Here is a 17,633-nt window from a genome sequence, read left to right on the forward strand (position 1 = left end):
AAGAACCCTGGAGACCAGTGCATAGACCCACAGGTTAAAAGGGGGAAAATGGTGGTAATAGCCGTCACACTTTGGTCCTTGCAGTTTTATGTACATTGGGATTCAGTGGACAGGCCTGGCTTCTCCTTACTCACTGGTGGGGCTGGCTCTGGGATGGGATGATGGGGTGAGATTGTCTCTGGAGTAAAGGTCTGTTCTTCCTCAGGGATTGGACAGGACATGGGAAATAGCTTTTTTGTTTTCCTTCCTGGTTAAGTAAGGCACGAAGGCTACTTTAGCTTAGGATACAGCTCATGTATCATGCCCATGTCCTGAATTTTGGACCTCCAGAGGCCTTCGCCTGGCAGCTGGTGCAGGGAGGAAAATCTAAAAGACGAGAGCCAAGTTCACTTTTGGGGATTGGGAGTTCCAACAGAACCTAATACATGGCCCCAGTTCCAAAGCCTGGTCTGGATCAGTCCCCTACAGAACAAGGAGGGAAGCTGGGGAGCTTTTTGGAGGATATGGGTGGGTGGCTAGAGGCCTGCCTAGGCACAGAGGGCACAGGATACAGGCAGATGTGGTTTGAGTGGCTCAGAGCTTCCCTGCTCCCTCTTGTCAGCTTGTGGGTGACCATATCACCAGCAGCAGCCCAGGTGTAAAGCTGCCCTGGCTAGCCTTGAGCTGCTGATTCATGGCAGCAGGCAGGCAGGCATGGAGGGAGGGGAAGAGGGTTCTGGGGATCTTGTTACTACTCATCAGGATCCAGGGGGATCCTGGAATGGACTTTGGTTCCTGGGCTATAGGACAGATGTTGGCTTCACCCTCCAGAAGCACCTTATAGCTCAAGGAGGCATCGAGCTGAAAGCCCACACAGGATCCCCTATTTTTCCTGGGGGCAGGTACACCTTTAGCTCATTCTGGGCTTTGAAGTTCAGACTGGACAACAGGTGGGGTGTAGAGGGACCAGTCCTGTTCAATGCTTGAAGCAGGCACTCCACCTATCAGGTTGGGGAGCAGGGAACAGAGATGCAAAGGACCAATACCTCTGGTTCCTAGATTGGGAAGCTGGGAGTCAGTGGCCACAATGGGGTTGGGGATACAACCCGAGATGTTAGGGAGACATCCAAATCCCTACTCCATAGAGACACAGATGAATGGACAAGCCCCAGGGGTGGGGCATCCCTGGGAAAGATGGGAAGTTGAGCCAGGAACAGGAAAACAATTGGGTGGGGTACGATTGGTGTATGGGCAAGTGGACCTGACCCGGGTCTGGAGTAGAAGCTGGTGATCTCAAGTTGCCTAGAATGGGCCCAGAAGGTCAGGAAAGGTTGGAATACAAAGAGGCACCTGCTAGGACCCCAGGGCCAAGAAGTCTAGCCAGGGTAGAGGCCAGCCAGAGTGTTTCAGCGCCGCCTCCCGCCACAGGTCAGAGCCGAGCTATGGGGCAGCTCTACCCACACAACCCCCCCTTTCCAAGCCTTCCGCCCAACCACGGAGGCCTCCTCCGGTTTCCGCAGGGGCCGGAGGGCAGGCGGGGGTATCACGTGCTCAGGGCCCCGGGGGCCGGTTGGTCAGTGGGCCGGGAGGGACCACTCTGCCGGTCAGAAACAAGGGTCGGGTAGGAGTTGGCGGTTACAGAAAGTTCAGGGTGACGACCCCGAGAGAAGAACCCGCAAGGGAACGCCTCCAAGGGAAAGCCCCAGAGGCGAGCGGCCGGCGCGGAGCCCGACCTGCCACGCAGTGACCTGGGGCGCGCGGACGGAGCCCACTGATCCCGGGCCGGGTCCTGGGGTGCGGTGCTGCGGCTGGGGATGGGATCCCCGCCACCCGCCCGTAAGGGCTTTTACCGCCAGGAGGTGACCAAAACGGCCTGGGAGGTGCGCGCCGTGTACCAGGACCTGCAGCCAGTTGGCTCTGGTGCCTATGGTGCAGTGTGGTGAGCGTTTGCCGGGCGGGGCGGCAGGCGGGGCAGGCAGCGGCTGGCGATTACCGGGCGGGTTAGCTAGCCAAGCTGTCCGCCCCGCAGCTCTGCGGTAGACAGCCGCACTGGCAGCAAGGTGGCAATCAAGAAGTTGTACCGGCCCTTCCAGTCGGAGCTGTTTGCCAAGCGCGCCTACAGAGAGCTGCGCCTCCTCAAACACATGCGCCACGAGAACGTGAGTCCAAGGCCCGCCCCAGAGGCGGACATTGCGCACTGGCCGCCTCTCACCCTGCCCTCCCCGGCAAATCCTGCCCACTGCCTCTGCTTCCAGGGGCCTGGTGTCTTCCGCCTAGTTAGCCCACAGCTTGGGTAAGCTATCAGCAGCTTCCAGGAGGGAAGTGGAGGCAGAGACCAGACCAAACCTCGGGTCACTGTGGATAAAGGAGTTTGAGATACAGGTCATTACTGTCACCATTGTGGGTTGTATTTCTTCTTGTCAGGGAAAGCATCTTGTTTCCGGTCCTACCTGCACGTGGCAGTCCTACCTGTGCAGGTAATCCTGCACATGGCTGCCCCTGTGCCTCCCACATCACCTTTGCTGCCCATCAGAGCCCTTCTCTCGGCCAGGGGCCTTTTTTCTTGATATGGTTCTTCCTGAGGCTGTGAGTTCTGTCCCTCCCACTTCCCGTCTGGACAGTTGCCCTAGTCCTGACAGTTGCCCAGTCCTGCATCATCAGAGTCAATAGCCCCATGGGAAAATGGACTCCCTGTGGCTAACAGCAAACTGACCCCCAGTGCTTCATCATTGCTGCTCTTGCGTGATCTGGTGGATGGTCACTAGCCCTGCTATGTCTGCTTCCCCACTTCCCATTTAAGCTGTAAACAGTAAAACAAAACAAGCAAACAGAAAACAAACCCAGTGCAACTAGAGTTGGAGGCACATGCCTTTAATCCTAGTACTCGGGAGGTGGGCTTTGTGGGTCTCTGTGAGTTTAAGGACCCCTTGGTCTACAGAACTGGTTCCAGAACAGCCAGGGCTACACAGAGAAACCCTGCTCAAAAACCAAAGAACCAAAACCAAGAAAACAACAAAAGCCTTTGTTTTCTTGGGTGTAGCCACCCCTATCCTCAGAGCCCCCAACTCCCACCCACCCACTTACTTATCCCTGTATCCTTCTCCAACCAAGGGCTGTGGGCCTTAACACCTTCTGCATAGCTATGGTTGCTTTCAGGATACCTCAGTACCTTCTGGGCCGCTTCCATTGTAACCTACCTTCCCATGTGGAAACTGAGGTTTGGACAGGCTGTATGCCCCACTCGCCAGAGAGGTGATTGCCACAGAGCCAGCCCTATCCTCATTCTTCTCCTCAAACTCTGGTAATTGGATCACATACTACACCACAAAAGTGCAGAAGTCATATTCCTTTGATGGACCCACCTTGACCTCCAGGACACTTCCTTGTCGATTCTGCAAAGTGTGATCAGCTCTCAGGTCACATTTGTGGTTTATCTGTCCCCAGGCCTTTCCTGTCCGTGTAATGATAACTAAAGTTGTCACCCATCTGCCCTTTACCTCCTGTCTATTCTTGCCTCCTTCTGTCTGTCCTTTCATTGCAACTAGGAGGGCATATGCAGCATCATACCTTTGTCAAAACCCTTCCCTAGTAGCTCTATGGATCAAAGCTAAATCTTCCTTTGGGATATGAGTTTAAAGCCTCTCTCTGGGTTCCCTCTGTCTTCTCCTTGGTTCCTCCTTGGCCCAGGGCTTTGGCCACTTGGGCTCCCTCTCTGTTCTTTACCCTGGAGGTATTTTCACTCCAGCTTTGGCCATCAGGCACCTGACCTTTCTTTGCTCATCCACTCTTTCCTCCTGATACTTGGATATGCGGCCCTCTTCAGGGAGGCCTCTCATGACCTCAGAGGTTCTGTCCCCTAACCAAGTACTAGAAAGCTGATGTAGCATTGTCCGTCTGTTGTCTGATTCCCTCAACCAGAAGCTGTGTTTAAAATGGGGCTTCCCCTTGGTCTAGACAGCCAGGGGATAGTCCTAAGAAGGACCTACCCCGTATTCGTTTCTTCTGTCCCCACTTTAGTCTTGAGACTGTTTCATTGGGGAGGGGGAAAAAAGGGAGGGGAGAGGGAAGACTAAGAGGGCTGGATTGCTCAGCTGCCTGGAGCCAACCCAGACCTGAGACTGCCCCTCCCCCTAGAGTATCCCGGCTGTCAGCATCCAAAAATAGCCAGTGTCTGTGGGCAAATGTACCAGGGTGGGGGCTGAGCTGACAGTGGGGACAGTGGAGGAGACAAAGATAGTTATAGGTGGGTTTTCTGCCTGGAGTACAGTGCCACCCTGGGGGGACACCGGGTCCTTGCATCTCCCGTGTGCTCTGCATCCTATCTGGCACTTGTCCCCCAGGTCATCGGGCTGCTGGATGTGTTCACTCCTGATGAGACTCTGGATGACTTCACAGACTTGTAAGTGCTGGTGGTTTGGGCTGGCTGAGTGGATGGCAGGAACCTGGATGGTTTCTAGGTGTCAGCTTAGGGTTCTGGGTCAGGTTGGGGGCTTTCTCCCCATAGCCCAGTGGTTTTCAACCTTCCTAAGGCTGCAACCCTTTAATATAGTTCCTCATGTTGTTGTGACCCACCAACCATACAATTAGTTTATCGCTACTTCATAACTGTAATTTTGCTGCCGTTATGAATCGTAATATAAATGTCTGAGGTGTAGGATATGTGAGCCCCCTAAAGGGGGTGTCACAGCCCACGTGAGCGATAAGGTGCACACTGCCCTCTTACTCTTCTTACCAGTCTACTCCACACTCCTGTATGCTCCTGGGAGCTATGAACCTGGTGTGGGTGATAAGACCACTCTCCTTTGTTTGTCCCTCCACCCACCTGAATACCCCTTTGACCTAAATGCCTCGAGGCTCCAATCCCTGCCCCAGATTCCTGGTTACCTAACTGTGTGTAGCAGGAGGGGCCTGGGCAGCTTCTGGGTACTGGCTTCAGTTCTAAGTTGGCTTGAGATCTTCTTCCCATGGCCTGAGTAAGGGCTGAGATGCATACTGCTCTCACTCACTCATCCCACTCCCATGTACTGTTGGTAACCCTGGACACTGACGTGCCCTGGTAGACCCAAACCTTCTCCTAAACCTGGCATTTGGGTCCTCACAGGGCCTGGGGTATCAGTACAACTAAATGACCTGAGATGCCAGCTTCAGGTGCAGCCTGGCTGCTCACATGGCATATGATACCCTTCAATCAGGAATTTTAAAACCCTGAAGTAAAGTGTGGTGGCACCAGTATTTGGGTGATGGAGGTAGGAGGATCAGGAGTTCAAGGCCATTTTGGACTGCATGAGACTCATCTTAAAACAAACAAACAAACAAACAAACAAACAAACCCCAAAACCAAGGGCTGGAGAGATGGCTTAGAAGTTAAGAGCACTGGCTGCTCTTCCAGAGGACCTGGGTTTGATTCCCAGAACCTACGTGGTAACTCAGGTGTCTGTAACTCCAGTCCCAAAAGAGTTGATACCCTCTTTTGGCCTCCGTGAGCACAGTACACACATGGTCCACAGGTACACATGGAGGCAAAACATCTATACATGTAAAAAATAAAATGAAAACAAGACAAGGCTGAGTGCAGTAGCAGTGCAGGCCTTTAGTTCCAGCACTTAGAAGGCAGAGGCAACAGGCTGGAGGCAGGAGGCAGGAGATAGCTCTCCGTGATTTTGAGACCATCCTGGTCTACGCAGTGAGTCCCAGGCCAGACAGGACTGCGAAGTGAGCCCTTTCCTCAAAAAACAAACAAAAAGTCCAAGAAGCTAAACAAAACAACCCTGATATGCAACCCTCTCCCCACCTGCCATTCTGGAAAGAAGGGATGTGGGCATGGGTTGAGAAGGTGTAATTGCCGAGGACAGATGTGGCCAGATGGTGGATCGAAGCCTAGCAGGGCGTGGTGTGGGTAGAGACACCATAGGATGGTGGGACCCCAAAGCTACTGATGAATGAGTGCTACAGAGTAATGCCTTAAGGACACCTACCAGGACGGGGTCTTGCAAGGTGTGAACTGGGCACAGTGGGAATCCCTTGGTTTTAGGGGCTAGCCCTGAGCCATCGGCTGCATCCCTGGTTTCCACAGCTACCTGGTGATGCCATTCATGGGCACTGATCTGGGCAAGCTCATGAAGCACGAGACTCTGAGTGAAGACAGAATCCAGTTTCTTGTGTATCAGATGCTGAAGGGGCTGAAGGTAGGCTTTGCTGAGGTGGCCCTAGGGAGGTGGGCAGAGCTTCCTGGTTGGGCAGGGGAGGGCTCTGTGGCTTGGAGGGCCCCCTGAGCTGATGGTTGCTGAACTCCCTCTTTTCCACAGTACATCCATGCTGCTGGTGTCATCCACAGAGTGAGTCTTGGTGGGGCTGGGAGATTACCCATCTGCCCCTCCCCAGCTGTCTATAGACACGTGTTCAACCCCAGCTTTCATTGCTTACCTGTAAACGGCAAGACAGGAGTATGGTAGGGATGTGCATGGTCCCCATTGAAAGACTTCGCTGGGGACTCTGCTCTTCGTCAGGGGGGGCAGGTAAAGTGCTGCCTGGGCCCTGTTCTGGCAGGTGGGTCACAGTAGCCACCTTTCTTCCCTCAGGACTTGAAGCCTGGCAACCTTGCTGTGAATGAGGACTGTGAGCTGAAGGTATCACTGGGAGGGGAAGCAGGCCCCTACTGGCCTGCTTGACTGTTGGCCTAGGCAAAGGGGGCAGAACTCAGATATCTGGGCAGAGGCTGAACAGCTAATGGGTCCTGAGTAGAGAGTGGGTAAATATCTCTAGCCACACAGGGTGGGAGTTTGGAGGCTCCTACAGGTGATCAGAGGATGACGAAACAGAGGAGACCTTGCTCTTGCGATGGGTGGGGCCCAGTGTACAGCATCCTGGGGGACCAAGACTAAAGGGTGGGCATGGAAACCACAAGCCCAGCTCTCTTAGGGTCTTCTGGACCACATCCAGTTCTGTCCTCAATGTCTTAGCACCATCTCTTTGATACTTCTTTAGATCTTAGACTTCGGCCTTGCCAGACAGGCAGACAGTGAGATGACGGGATATGTGGTGACTCGGTGGTACCGGGCACCAGAGGTCATCTTGAATTGGATGCGCTACACACAGACAGGTAAGAGGCTATCCAAAGACTGCAGTACACACCACCCACATTTACCCATTCATTTTTATTTTTTAATTACTTTTGTAGTATGTAAGGTGTAACACAGAGTCTTTCTTTTTTAAGATTTTAAAAAATTTATTTATTTTATGCTTGAGTGCTCTATCTGCCTGTATGCCAGAAGAGGGCATCAAATTTCAGTATAGGTGATTGTGAGTCACCATGTGGTTGCCGGGAATTGAACTCAGAACTTTCTGGAAGAAAAGACAGTTATCTTAAGCACTGAGCCATCTCTCCAGCCCCACTTCATTAAAAAAAAAAAAAAAAAAAAAAAAGATTTATTTATTTATTTATTTATTTATTATTGATACAGCATTCTGCCTGCATGTGTGCCTGTGCACCAGAAGAGGGCACCAGATCTCACTATGGATGGTTGTGAGCCACCACATGGTTGCTGGGAATTGAACTCAGGACCTTTGGAAGAATAGCCAATGTTCTTAACCTCTGTGCCATCTCCCCAGCTCCAGCCCCCTTCATTTAAAAAAATTATTTTATTATTTTGTGTTTATAAGTACTTACCTGTATCTACATCACCCATGTACTTGGTGCCTGCAGATGGCACTGGGTTCTTTAGAACCAGAGACAGATGGCTCTTTAGGACTCACAGATGGCTGTGAGCTGCCATGTGGGTGCTAAAAACCAAACCAAGGTCTTTTGGAAGAGTATCCAGTGCTGTTACCTGATTAGCCACCTCTCCAGCCCCCTTCTTCATTTCTTGGTAGGGATCCATTTATAGGCACTGCCACTGGGAGGCTAATGAGCTAGGGATGAACTCTGACGCCCTTCTCAATGACTGCCTCTGCTCTGTGCCTATGGAAGCCCTTCCCGACATGTGTACTTGTCTCCTATGTATGGTCTCTTGTGTGTCCCCTTCTCTTGGCCCTCACAAATATGAATGCCATCCTTGCATGTGGGGGCACTGATGGGACTTCTGTCTCAGTGGACATTTGGTCTGTTGGCTGCATCATGGCGGAGATGATTACTGGAAAGATTCTGTTCAAAGGCAATGACCGTATCCTTCTATGTAGAGCATCATGGGACTTCAGCCAAGGTGTGGGTGCTGGGTGGGCCACCCTCTGCTCTTTGCACTGTGTTCCTGACCGTGGTACAGACCTGGACCAGCTGAAGGAGATCATGAAGGTCACAGGGACGCCCCCTCCCGAGTTTGTACAGAAGTTACAGAGTGCTGAGGTCAGTGGGGAGCTGGGTGGTGGGCTGCACTTGAGTGTGGGAGCTGCTGATCACCCTTCCTCCCCCACAGGCCAAAGACTACATGGAAGGCCTCCCTGAGCTGGAAAAGAAAGATTTTGCCTCCATCCTGACCAACGCAAGTCCTCAGGGTAGGGCTAGGTAGGGTGAAGGTTTCAGGTTGCTGTGTGAGTGTTTCCTGTCCTGGTGGTTTGGCCTGATGTGCTCTTCCCACAGCTGTGAGCCTCCTGGAAAAGATGCTGGTGCTAGATGCAGAACAGCGGGTGACAGCAGCTGAGGCGTTAGCCCACCCATACTTTGAGTCCCTTCGGGACACTGAGGATGAGCCCAAGGTCCAGAAATATGATGACTCCTTTGATGATGTAGACCGCACCCTTGAAGAGTGGAAGCGTGAGTGTGGGTTCCATTCTGTTTTGGGGCACTATGTGCCCTGTGTATGTTAGCCTCTGCCCCAGGGCTGCAGGTTAGGTAACAGGTTGGGAGGTCAAAGAGCATTGTGGGGCAGTGTAACTCAGCCAGGCTGACTTCTGGCTAGAGCAGAAGGCAGTGGGAAGGAATGTCTTTGCAGGAGTTCCTGCAAAGGCAGGCACATGATGGGTCTCAAGAACTGTGGGGCATCTGTCCTCTCCCTCACCCTTGTTGCCCAGCAGCCTCAGGTCTAGACCACACTTGAGCCCTTTCTACCACCACTTGTACCTATGACTTTCTTCTCATGCTTTTTTAATTTATCCTTACCTCTTACACCTTTTCAGGACCCTTCTTGAAACAACTATATCTTTTTCATGGTTTGCCCATGGGGGACAGTCTATTCCCATGCAGCCCCCAGGGCCCAGCTTTTCCCTTGCATCTCCAGCCTCAGATCCATCCGGGGCTATGTGTTGAACCTCTTACATGGAGGATCCTTACTTTATCTTTGAGAAGTGGCTTCAGGCTGGGCTTACAGATGCCTTCTCAGTCTGCCCACTATTCCCTGAGCTGGAAGCAGCCTCTGGTTTCTGCTCCAGAGTGGCAGCCTGGGGAGCAGGGAGGTCTGAGGACCTGTCCACTGGGACCTGCTATCCCTTGTCCTGTCTGCCTCGAACCCCAGGCCCTGTTCCTGCACCCCGGTGTGGGAAACACTGGATGGGTTGGGGCTCTCCAATCATGTCCTGCAAGGTTCTTCTGTGCTCCTGGCAGGTATTTTCTTCTGTGCTGTCATGTGCTTATGAGTTTGGTTCTGTGTGATGAAACCCTTGCACTTCTAAACAAAGTAACTCCCTTAACCACGGGCCACAAGATCTGATCTGTGGTCACCATCTACCCACTGTGGCTGGCTGCTCTTGCTTTCACCATAGACCACAACAGACACACAGCTGAGCCCATGGATGGGAACACAAACTTACTCTCTTCCCTTTTTTCAAAAATTTATTTTATTTTATTTTTTTTAAGCACAAGCTTTCATCACTTGTTTTCCTGGGGGAGATCTAGCTTTGAAGCAGTTTTCACACAGTGTTTTTAAGTGGGTTGGCCCATTTAGGATTAGATTAAAGGCCCGCCCACGGGGTGCTGGCCTCTCCCCATAGGTGAAAGCAAACTAACGGCAGCGTCTGCTTCTCCTCACTTCCGGCAGGTGTTACTTACAAGGAAGTGCTCAGCTTCAAGCCTCCCAGGCAGCTAGGAGCCAGAGTTCCAAAGGAGACAGCTCTATGAAGACCTCGGGGTGGTCTGAGGCTGCCCTGAGGAGCCTGGCCCGGAGCCTCTTCACAGACAACTTGGATTTCCTTCCCTGGAAGAGGAATCGTGGTTAGCACTCCGACGGTGCCTGGGGCTCATATCCTGAGAGTCTGTGTAGACCCTTGAATCATGGACCCTCCGTCTCCAGAACCTGCTCTTGAGCTTTTGAGTGCCCCAAATGACCCTGGCAGAACCTCTAAGACCCCTACCCAACATGGGACTAGCCTTTGAATTCTGGAGTTGTGCCCCCCGCATCACTCTGCATGAGTCTCTGAGCTGGCAGAGCTTAGGAGACAAAAGCTAGTCCCTGAGCTCTGCTTGCTCTGGGCAGTGCCAAGGTCAACTCCTGAGATGGAAGGAGAGCGAGGTCTTGGGGGCACTGACTCAGGGACATTATCTCTCCTGGGATCGGGGTGGATTCTCTTATACCCTTCGCCTGGAATGTAAACCAGCCATTTGGTGTGCGTAAGTGGCCGGGGCAAATAAACCCTTTTGTAGATCTCCCATTCTGGCTGTGTGGCGTGATGCCGGAGCACCCATCAGGTCTCTGCTGTTGGTCTGTGCACAAAAACCTGAGATAACCTGAGCTCCCTGGCTCCCAGCTAGTAAAGGTGCCAGGTCCCCCGACTCTTCCCAGGCCAGAGTGCTGGTGCCACCTAGTCCTCCACGGAGGTCCTAAAGCTACATTAGGGCTTGGCCCCCTCCCTTCTTGAGTGACTGTACTCTGAGGTTTAGAGTCTGGGCTGGGTGTCTGTGGCTCTCCAAGACCCAGAGAGGTGGGTTCTACTCTCTGACCAACAACTTACCTCTCTGCCGGCATTGCCCTGGTGGCCTTCCTGAACCTACACTGTCATCTGCAGGCCATTAGACATGAGAGGCCACACTTGAGCAGATTAGATGGTCCATGTTCTTCCCCATGTCCTAAGGACAGGTGCACCGAACAGGACATAAGGCTGGGGCCTTTCATTCCCTCATTTGGCAAAGCGTTCTGGGCAAACACGCTTTGCCCAGTTTAATCTGGTCAGAGGAGATGCCATGACCATGGCCTCCTCTGCCTGAGCCCCCTTATGATAACCATGGTCCAGGCCTTCAAATGCTTCACCCTATTGTGGAGGTATGGTTTACTGCAGGTCCTGACCCACAGAAAATGTAATCCAGGGTAGTCATGAGTGTCCTGAGTTTCTCTGCTTGATTTGATGCCTTTGGCCTTTAGAAGATGGAGAAGCCTTGGGACCAGTCAGGACCTGGGCCTTCTCGCCAACTCCTGAGTGTACAGTGGGTACCTGCTCCGAACTACTCCAGGGCTCTTTGGTTTTCCCTGCGTGTGACAGTAGTGTGTTCCTGTCGAAGATGTCAGTAGCAGCCTTGCTCCCTTCCCTCTCATCATCCTGGGGGCGTGTCTGGTGGCCCCTCCCCCCCATCTTGAGGTCTTGCTTTGGGAAGTATGATGGCACACATTTGTACTCCCAGCACTCAAGAGGCTGAGGCAAAGACTTCAGAACTGGAGGCAAGCCTGGACTATGGAACAAAATACATATATGCAATACATATATAGTTCAGACATGAGCTCGTGTCGCCTTTATTTCTTCTTCCTACCGCCCCCTCCTCAACACCCTTCCTTGCTCAGAACCCTTTGTCCTTCCTGCCTCCACCCTGTGTTGCAGGGTTCCTGGCTGGCCTGCCCTGGCCCCTTCCATTCCATTCCGGTGGCCTCTTTTCTCCCCTGTGGCCTTTTTGAATCAGTCAGTCCCTTCTTGAATCTCTGTGCCTTGATCCAGCCCACGCTAGCCCGTGTGCGCTCACGTACACACCTTATTCACTTCCCTTCATCCTTCATCTGGAGGAGCAGGCAAATTGGATGTGGTGGATAGTTGGCATGTCTGATTCTGTGCCGTAAGCCACCCGGTTAGGCTTGAGGACTCTGTTGGAAGAGGGGAGCACAGCCGCGGCCGCAGCGGTGGCCTGAGGACAAACAGCCTTGCCTTCCCACCCATTCCGGGACAGACAGTGGCGGCGGCACTGGTCGCAGGCTCCGTGCCACGCTTTGTTGGAGGTGGCACTGCAGCTGAGTTCCTAGAGCGAGAGATACGATCCCGAGACATCCCGAGACGCGGGTGTAATCTTCCGGGAGCGCAGCCTTCTGGTGTACCCCACCCTAATCTCGCTTGAGGGCGGGACCTAGTCTGAGAAGGAGGAAGCCGGAAGCTAGGCGTTTGGAACCTCCTGTTGGATCCGGCTTAGCTTAGTTTCCAGCAGTTCGCTCCTGATTATCGACCGGGCTTGAGCCTTGGCTTGAGCCTTGGCCTGGGCCTGGGGTGGTTAACTCTTGCCCAGGTCCAGTGTCTGCTACCCGGCTCTGTCCCAAGAGAAAAGCTGTTTACGAGCGTGCTGTTAGGTGGGACTAGGCTTTGCAATCACCTACCGGCAGAGGGCGTATTACCATAGAGTGGATCAAAGTGACCACAGTGTAGCCATGGGTACAGCACTCGTGTACCACGAGGACATGACAGCCACCCGGCTGCTCTGGGATGAGTAAGTGTGTCTTGACAGAAGCAGGGGTCGGGGAGGGAACCCTGAACACTGAGATCCTTGTCTGCTCCAGCCCCGAGTGCGAAATTGAGTGTCCGGAGCGCCTGACTGCTGCCCTGGATGGCCTGCGACAGCGTGGCCTAGAACAAAGGTGCCTGCGTTTGTCAGCTTGTGAGGCATCAGAGGAAGACTTGGGTTTGGTGCACAGGTCAGACTATGACGGGTCTGGGGACCTGAACCTGTTATAGCCCTGCCAACATTCCCTCAGTTTCACTTGGTGTGGGCTCAAAGGCATTGTGGGGTCTGGGTGGGCCCTCCCACAAGGAGTTCTTGCTCCTCTCCTACCTGTCCTGCTGGTGGCCTGCCTGCTGATCTGCAGCCCGGAATATATAGCCCTGGTGCAGAAGACCCAGACCCTGGGCAGAGAGGAGCTTCAGGCACTGTCTAAGCAGTTTGACGCTGTCTACTTCCACCCGGTGAGAACTGGCATATGCAGCCATTCACCCAGATTTATATCCCCATGCCTGGGTGTATTCACACCCAAACTGAGCTGCACTGTCTTCTTGTTCATGCTTATGACCGTAACCTGCCGTGTTTTGCTTGCCGTTATCCCGGCCCTGTCTGCTCAGCGGTGGGAGACCTGCGACCCGGGATAAGCAGGTCAGGCACCAGACTAAGCTGTGCTCTGGCCCACAGAACACTTTTCGCTGTGCCCGGCTGGCCGTGGGGGCGGCGCTGAAGCTGGTGGATGCTGTGCTAACAGGAGCTGTGCACAATGGGCTTGCCCTGGTGAGGTGAGAACTGGTTCCCAACCTGGCTGTCTGTGTGTGTGATCCTGTGAGGGGACGGAATGACTCTGACGTGCCCTCTAACTCCCTTTTACCCCTCAGGCCTCCAGGGCACCACAGTCAGAGGGCAGCTGCCAATGGATTCTGTGTGTTTAACAATGTGGCTATAGCAGCCAAACATGCCAAGCAGAAATACGGGCTGCAGAGGTGTGTCCAAGTTCCTGCTGCAGGTGCTGGGGGACCCAAACTAAATAGTCGGAGGTGGAGCTGGTGGCCAAGAGATCCCACCTAGCTCCCTCCACCCCTGGCTGGGCTCCTGGCCTAAAGGTGGAAAGGCAGCTACCTTCAGTCATCTCCAGCACTGTCTGAATTTAGGATTCTCATTGTCGACTGGGATGTCCACCATGGCCAAGGCATCCAGTATATCTTTGATGACGACCCCAGGTGAGCTGGGGAGTGGACACAACCCTTCTCTGCAATGCACCACTTTGGGGATAAAATTCAGCTGGTGAGACGGGGGGGGGGGGGGAATCTTAGGAGTCAGGGTTCTCTGAGAAGCGGTGGAGCTGCTGACAGGCCTCACTTCTGACCTGGCCAGTTGTCTACAGTGTCCTTTATTTCTCCTGGCACCGCTATGAGCATGGGCACTTCTGGCCATTCCTTCGAGAGTCCGACGCAGATGCAGTTGGGCAAGGGCAGGGCCAAGGCTTCACCGTCAATTTGCCCTGGAACCAGGTACCAAGTCCCCCTGTGCCCTCTGTCCAGCCTACCTCTCCTGCTCCCCAGCTCTGGGTTTGAGAAGGTTTGCAAGAGTCTCCCGAGGGTTCAGAGATGAAGACCCTTAAGTTCTCATTTGTACAGCTGGTCCTCTGATGCCTGCTTTAACCTTGCTGCAGGTTGGGATGAAAAATGCCGACTATTTGGCTGCCTTCTTGCACGTGCTGCTCCCATTGGCCTTTGAGGTGACTGTGTGTGGGGGTGTCTCCCTGGGGCACCTGTACTTACCCAGAGTCCCACTATGAAGGCAGGAGTGTTGAAAGCCATTTCATCAGTGTATAAATGGACCCTTGGGAGTAGGGAAGGTGCCTCAGAAAGTCTGCTGATATGTGAGTGGGTGGCCTTGGGGCCTGCTCTTCACCTGGGCTATGGCTCATTTTTGCTTCTTTCCACTGGACTCTGCCTATAGTTTGACCCTGAGCTCGTGCTGGTCTCAGCAGGATTTGACTCTGCAATTGGGGACCCTGAGGTGAGAACATGGCCTGGCTGGGGAGGAATCTAGGGTCCTAGGCCGAGGCCCTTATACTTGACTCACTGTGCTCCAGGGGCAGATGCAGGCCACGCCTGAGTGCTTTGCCCACCTCACACAGCTGCTACAGGTGCTGGCTGGTAGCCGTATTTGTGCTGTGTTGGAGGTAACTGCAGGGCAGAGGGGAGGCCCAAGGGCCAGGGGAGGGAGCCAGATGTGAGGTCAGTCAGGGTTAGGTGTTCCGCCTGGCACAGCCACTCACACTAGTGACACCCCTCCTCTGTGCTATTTCAACACTTCCTAGGGCGGATACTGCTTGGAGTCCCTAGCACAGTCAGTGTGCATGATGGTGCAGACACTCCTTGGTGACCCCGCACCTCCCCTTCTCGGGCCCATGGTGCCTTGTCAGAGGTTTGAAGACTGGAGAGTGGGGGAAGGGCTAGAGTGGGAGTCAGGCTTTTAACTCTGCTTCTTCCCGTAGTGCCCTGGAGTCCATCCAGAGTGTCCAGAGAGCCCAGGCCCGTCACTGGAAAAGCCTCCAACACAGTCAGTATAGCCTGGACCTGGCCTGGGGGCTCCACCTTGGACTTCTTTGCAGTGACTGTGACTGTGCCCTTTAGGTGTGGCTCCAGGCCTGAGTCGCAGCACTCACTCTCCTGAAGGGAGGTCTCTGCCTCTGCCTGCTGAGAGCTCCACGTGTGCAGTGGCAGAGGAGGCACTGAGCCCCCTCCTGCACAGACTATGCCTCCGCCCTGCACCCCCAGTGTGCACAGCTGTTGCCCTGACGGTGCCTGGTGCTGCTCTGGCCTTACCTCCTGGAGTGCTCCATCAGGAAGAGTCAGCCTTGAGGGAGGAGACCGAAGCCTGGGTCAGGTGAAGAGAGCAGATGGGAGGATGAGGCTGTCCATGCCTTGTACCTATGTCACTGATACAATGACACTGGTCTCCATGTGTCCCTTTGGCCCGCCCATCATAGATTACACAAGTCCCGGTTCCAGGATAAGGGTCTTGCTGCCCTGGGGAAGATTCTGTGTCTCTTAGATGGACTCCTGGATGGGCAGGTAGGGAAGCTGCTGAAGATAGTGTGGTGCGTATACATGTTACCTCATGTAGGGTCCAGGAAATACTCTTTGGCAAGAGAAAGTAGATAATTTAAAGTGTAGTTTTAAGCATCTTGCTTTTAGAAGTGGTGTGATTTTATTTTATTTTATTTTTTTTGAAACAGGGTTTCTCTGTGTGTAGCCCTGTCTGCCCTGGAACTCACTTTTTAGATCCAATTGCCTCTGCTTCCCCAGTCCTGGGATCAAAGGCATGTGCCACCACGACCCTGTAGTGTAGGGAAATTCAGTCAGTAGGAGCCTTTTGGAAAAGACCAAAGCACAAATGGGTTTGTTTAACCTGGTTTGGGAGCTGGCACTGACTCCTGAAAGTGCTTCACACAGGGTGTGTGCCAGCTTCTAACTCCCCTGCCTGTTATTCACCCCATAGATAAGAAGCGGCATAGCAACCACAACTGCCCTTGCCATAGCAGCAACTTTGGATGTGGTCATTCAGCGATGCCTATCTCACGGAGCTCAGAGGTAAACTTTGCTTGGTTGACTTGAGTCTCCAAGGACCTGGGAGTACCCCCTAATGGCAGAGGGAGGACCCTCGGAATGGGTACTGGACAATGTGAGCCCAGCCTATTCGGGGTCATCTTCTTAGGCTGCTGTGTGTGGCTCTGGGACAGCTGGATCGACCGCTGGACCTTGCAGATGATGAGTATGATTCTTAGCTTCCACATCTCCTCCTCAGTTGTGCATGGGTGGGGACACTGATGTATACAGAATGGGGACTTTCCACAGGTGCCATCTAAGAGTGGGTGCCCCAGACAGCAATGCCATAGCAGGCTGATGGTCACTCGTGTCCCCCTTCCTCCTGGGACCCCAGGCTCCCCTCTACCCTTTATTGTTAAACTCAGGGAAGGGTGAGCGGGGTCTCATGCACATGTCCATGGTGCTCTCTCCTGGGAAGGAGAATTCTGTGGCTGAATATCCGGGGCAAGGAGGCAGCCGTTTGGTCCATGTTCCACATCTCCACTCCACTGCCACAGGTGAGTGGCTGTGCTATTGTTGGACATGTTCTCACTGTCCCCCGGTCTTCCTGGGGTGTCCCTGAGGTTGAGGGAGGGGACAGGAGCCAGCACCAGTGTCCTCTAGATGAGAGCCTGAGGCTCTGCTGCTGTCCCTACAGACGACTGGGGGTTTTCTGAGCTGCCTCTTGGGTCTCATACTGCCCCTGGCCTATGGCTTCCAACCTGACATGGTGTTGATGGCACTGGGGCCTTCCCATGGCCTGCAGACCGCCCAAGCTGCTCTGTTAGCTGCAATGCTTCGGGGCCCAGTAGGGGGCCGAATTCTAGCCGTAGTGGAAGAGGTAAACTGGGCAGGGTGGATAAGCTGTATGGGTAGAAGGTGGACAGAAACCATGTCTCACTGGCCCCCACCCGCGCCTATCCCTGGACCAGGAATCTATACTCCAGCTTGCAAGGACCCTGGCAGAGGCACTGAATGGAGAAGCACCTCCCAGTCTGGGATCTTTCTTGATGGCTGCGCCAGAGGTGACCCAGGCCCTTATGTTTCTAAAAGCTCAGCTGGAGCCTCGGTGGAAGTTGCTGCAGGTGGCTGGTGAGGCACCTGGGGAGGCGCCGCCCTACTTTAGAGCTAAGGGGAACCAGGTTCACCGCGCAAGCCAATTGTGCTTTTCCAGCTCCTCCACCAGGATCGTGCTCTCCAGTCGCTTGAAATCGGTCTTGGTGGGCGATTCCTGTTTGGAGAAGAGTACACTCAGGTTCCAGCGAGCCTTGGCCTGAGACCTGCATCCCCTCTGCGACCCTGCCTTCCTCCCTCCTCAACAATAAACATAGGCTAAACAGAACCCACCTCTGCTTGCTTCCCTTACTGAGTGTTATCTGAAAGCCGAGGCTGCGGCCCCGCCCCTCCTAAAACGCCTCCGGTGACGTATTTCCTGTGCGTTTTCTGGT

General features: G+C 53.7%; 2 protein-coding genes and 1 long non-coding RNA gene across 6 annotated transcripts; 2 read left to right on the plus strand and 1 right to left on the minus strand.

Moving 5' to 3' along the window:
• The first annotated feature begins 1,526 nt into the window (after positions 1-1,526).
• Positions 1,527-10,554, plus strand: Mapk12 (mitogen-activated protein kinase 12). The gene is made up of 12 exons (XM_021638957.2): positions 1,527-1,918; positions 2,009-2,138; positions 4,320-4,378; positions 6,053-6,164; positions 6,285-6,314; positions 6,558-6,605; positions 6,964-7,078; positions 8,067-8,138; positions 8,238-8,317; positions 8,388-8,466; positions 8,552-8,725; positions 9,945-10,554. The coding sequence occupies exons 1-12, from the start codon at positions 1,794-1,796 to the stop codon at positions 10,022-10,024; spliced, it is 1,104 nt and encodes a 367-aa protein (XP_021494632.1). The 5' UTR covers positions 1,527-1,793; the 3' UTR covers positions 10,025-10,554.
• Positions 9,727-12,167, minus strand: LOC132655770 (uncharacterized). Its single transcript, XR_009593594.1, has 2 exons — positions 11,860-12,167; positions 9,727-10,100 (listed from the first exon to the last, which is right to left on the minus strand). It is a non-coding gene; the product is annotated as an uncharacterized LOC132655770 (long non-coding RNA).
• Positions 12,168-12,252: 85 nt separating this feature from the next.
• Hdac10 (histone deacetylase 10) lies at positions 12,253-17,527 on the plus strand. Of its 4 annotated transcripts, XM_021638953.2 has the most exons (20): positions 12,257-12,580; positions 12,651-12,785; positions 12,957-13,053; positions 13,274-13,371; positions 13,468-13,572; positions 13,741-13,809; positions 13,974-14,100; positions 14,262-14,327; positions 14,552-14,611; positions 14,688-14,777; positions 14,916-15,022; positions 15,093-15,157; positions 15,232-15,484; positions 15,588-15,672; positions 16,100-16,191; positions 16,316-16,372; positions 16,625-16,703; positions 16,844-17,026; positions 17,118-17,277; positions 17,360-17,527. In XM_021638953.2, the coding sequence occupies exons 1-20, from the start codon at positions 12,522-12,524 to the stop codon at positions 17,392-17,394; spliced, it is 2,022 nt and encodes a 673-aa protein (XP_021494628.1). In that variant the 5' UTR covers positions 12,257-12,521; the 3' UTR covers positions 17,395-17,527. The 4 variants fall into 4 exon arrangements, with proteins under 4 accessions (XP_021494630.1, XP_021494629.1, XP_021494628.1 ...); XM_021638952.2 differs by having other exon boundaries at positions 12,257-12,785; XM_021638955.2 differs by lacking the exon at positions 16,844-17,026 and having other exon boundaries at positions 12,253-12,785.
• Positions 17,528-17,633: the final 106 nt, after the last annotated feature.

Source organism: Meriones unguiculatus, chromosome 8 (assembly GCF_030254825.1).
Source record: "Meriones unguiculatus strain TT.TT164.6M chromosome 8, Bangor_MerUng_6.1, whole genome shotgun sequence".
NCBI lineage: Eukaryota > Metazoa > Chordata > Mammalia > Rodentia > Muridae > Meriones > Meriones unguiculatus.

What these genes read in the sequence shown, in the direction of transcription:
- Mapk12 (XM_021638957.2), top strand. Translation starts at nt 1,794, where the DNA reads ATGGGATCCCCGCCACCCGCCCGTAAGGGCTTTTACCGCCAGGAGGTG. An exon ending in ATGAGGACTGTGAGCTGAAG is followed by an intron (nt 6,606 to 6,963) that starts GTATCACTGGGA and finishes ATACTTCTTTAG; the next exon opens with ATCTTAGACTTCGGCCTTGC. An exon ending in AGAAGTTACAGAGTGCTGAG is followed by an intron (nt 8,318 to 8,387) that starts GTCAGTGGGGAG and finishes CCTCCCCCACAG; the next exon opens with GCCAAAGACTACATGGAAGG.
- Hdac10 (XM_021638952.2), top strand. Translation starts at nt 12,577, where the DNA reads ATGAGTAAGTGTGTCTTGACAGAAGCAGGGGTCGGGGAGGGAACCCTG. An exon ending in CAGAAATACGGGCTGCAGAG is followed by an intron (nt 13,573 to 13,740) that starts GTGTGTCCAAGT and finishes GTCTGAATTTAG; the next exon opens with GATTCTCATTGTCGACTGGG. An exon ending in ATGGACTCCTGGATGGGCAG is followed by an intron (nt 15,673 to 16,099) that starts GTAGGGAAGCTG and finishes TTCACCCCATAG; the next exon opens with ATAAGAAGCGGCATAGCAAC.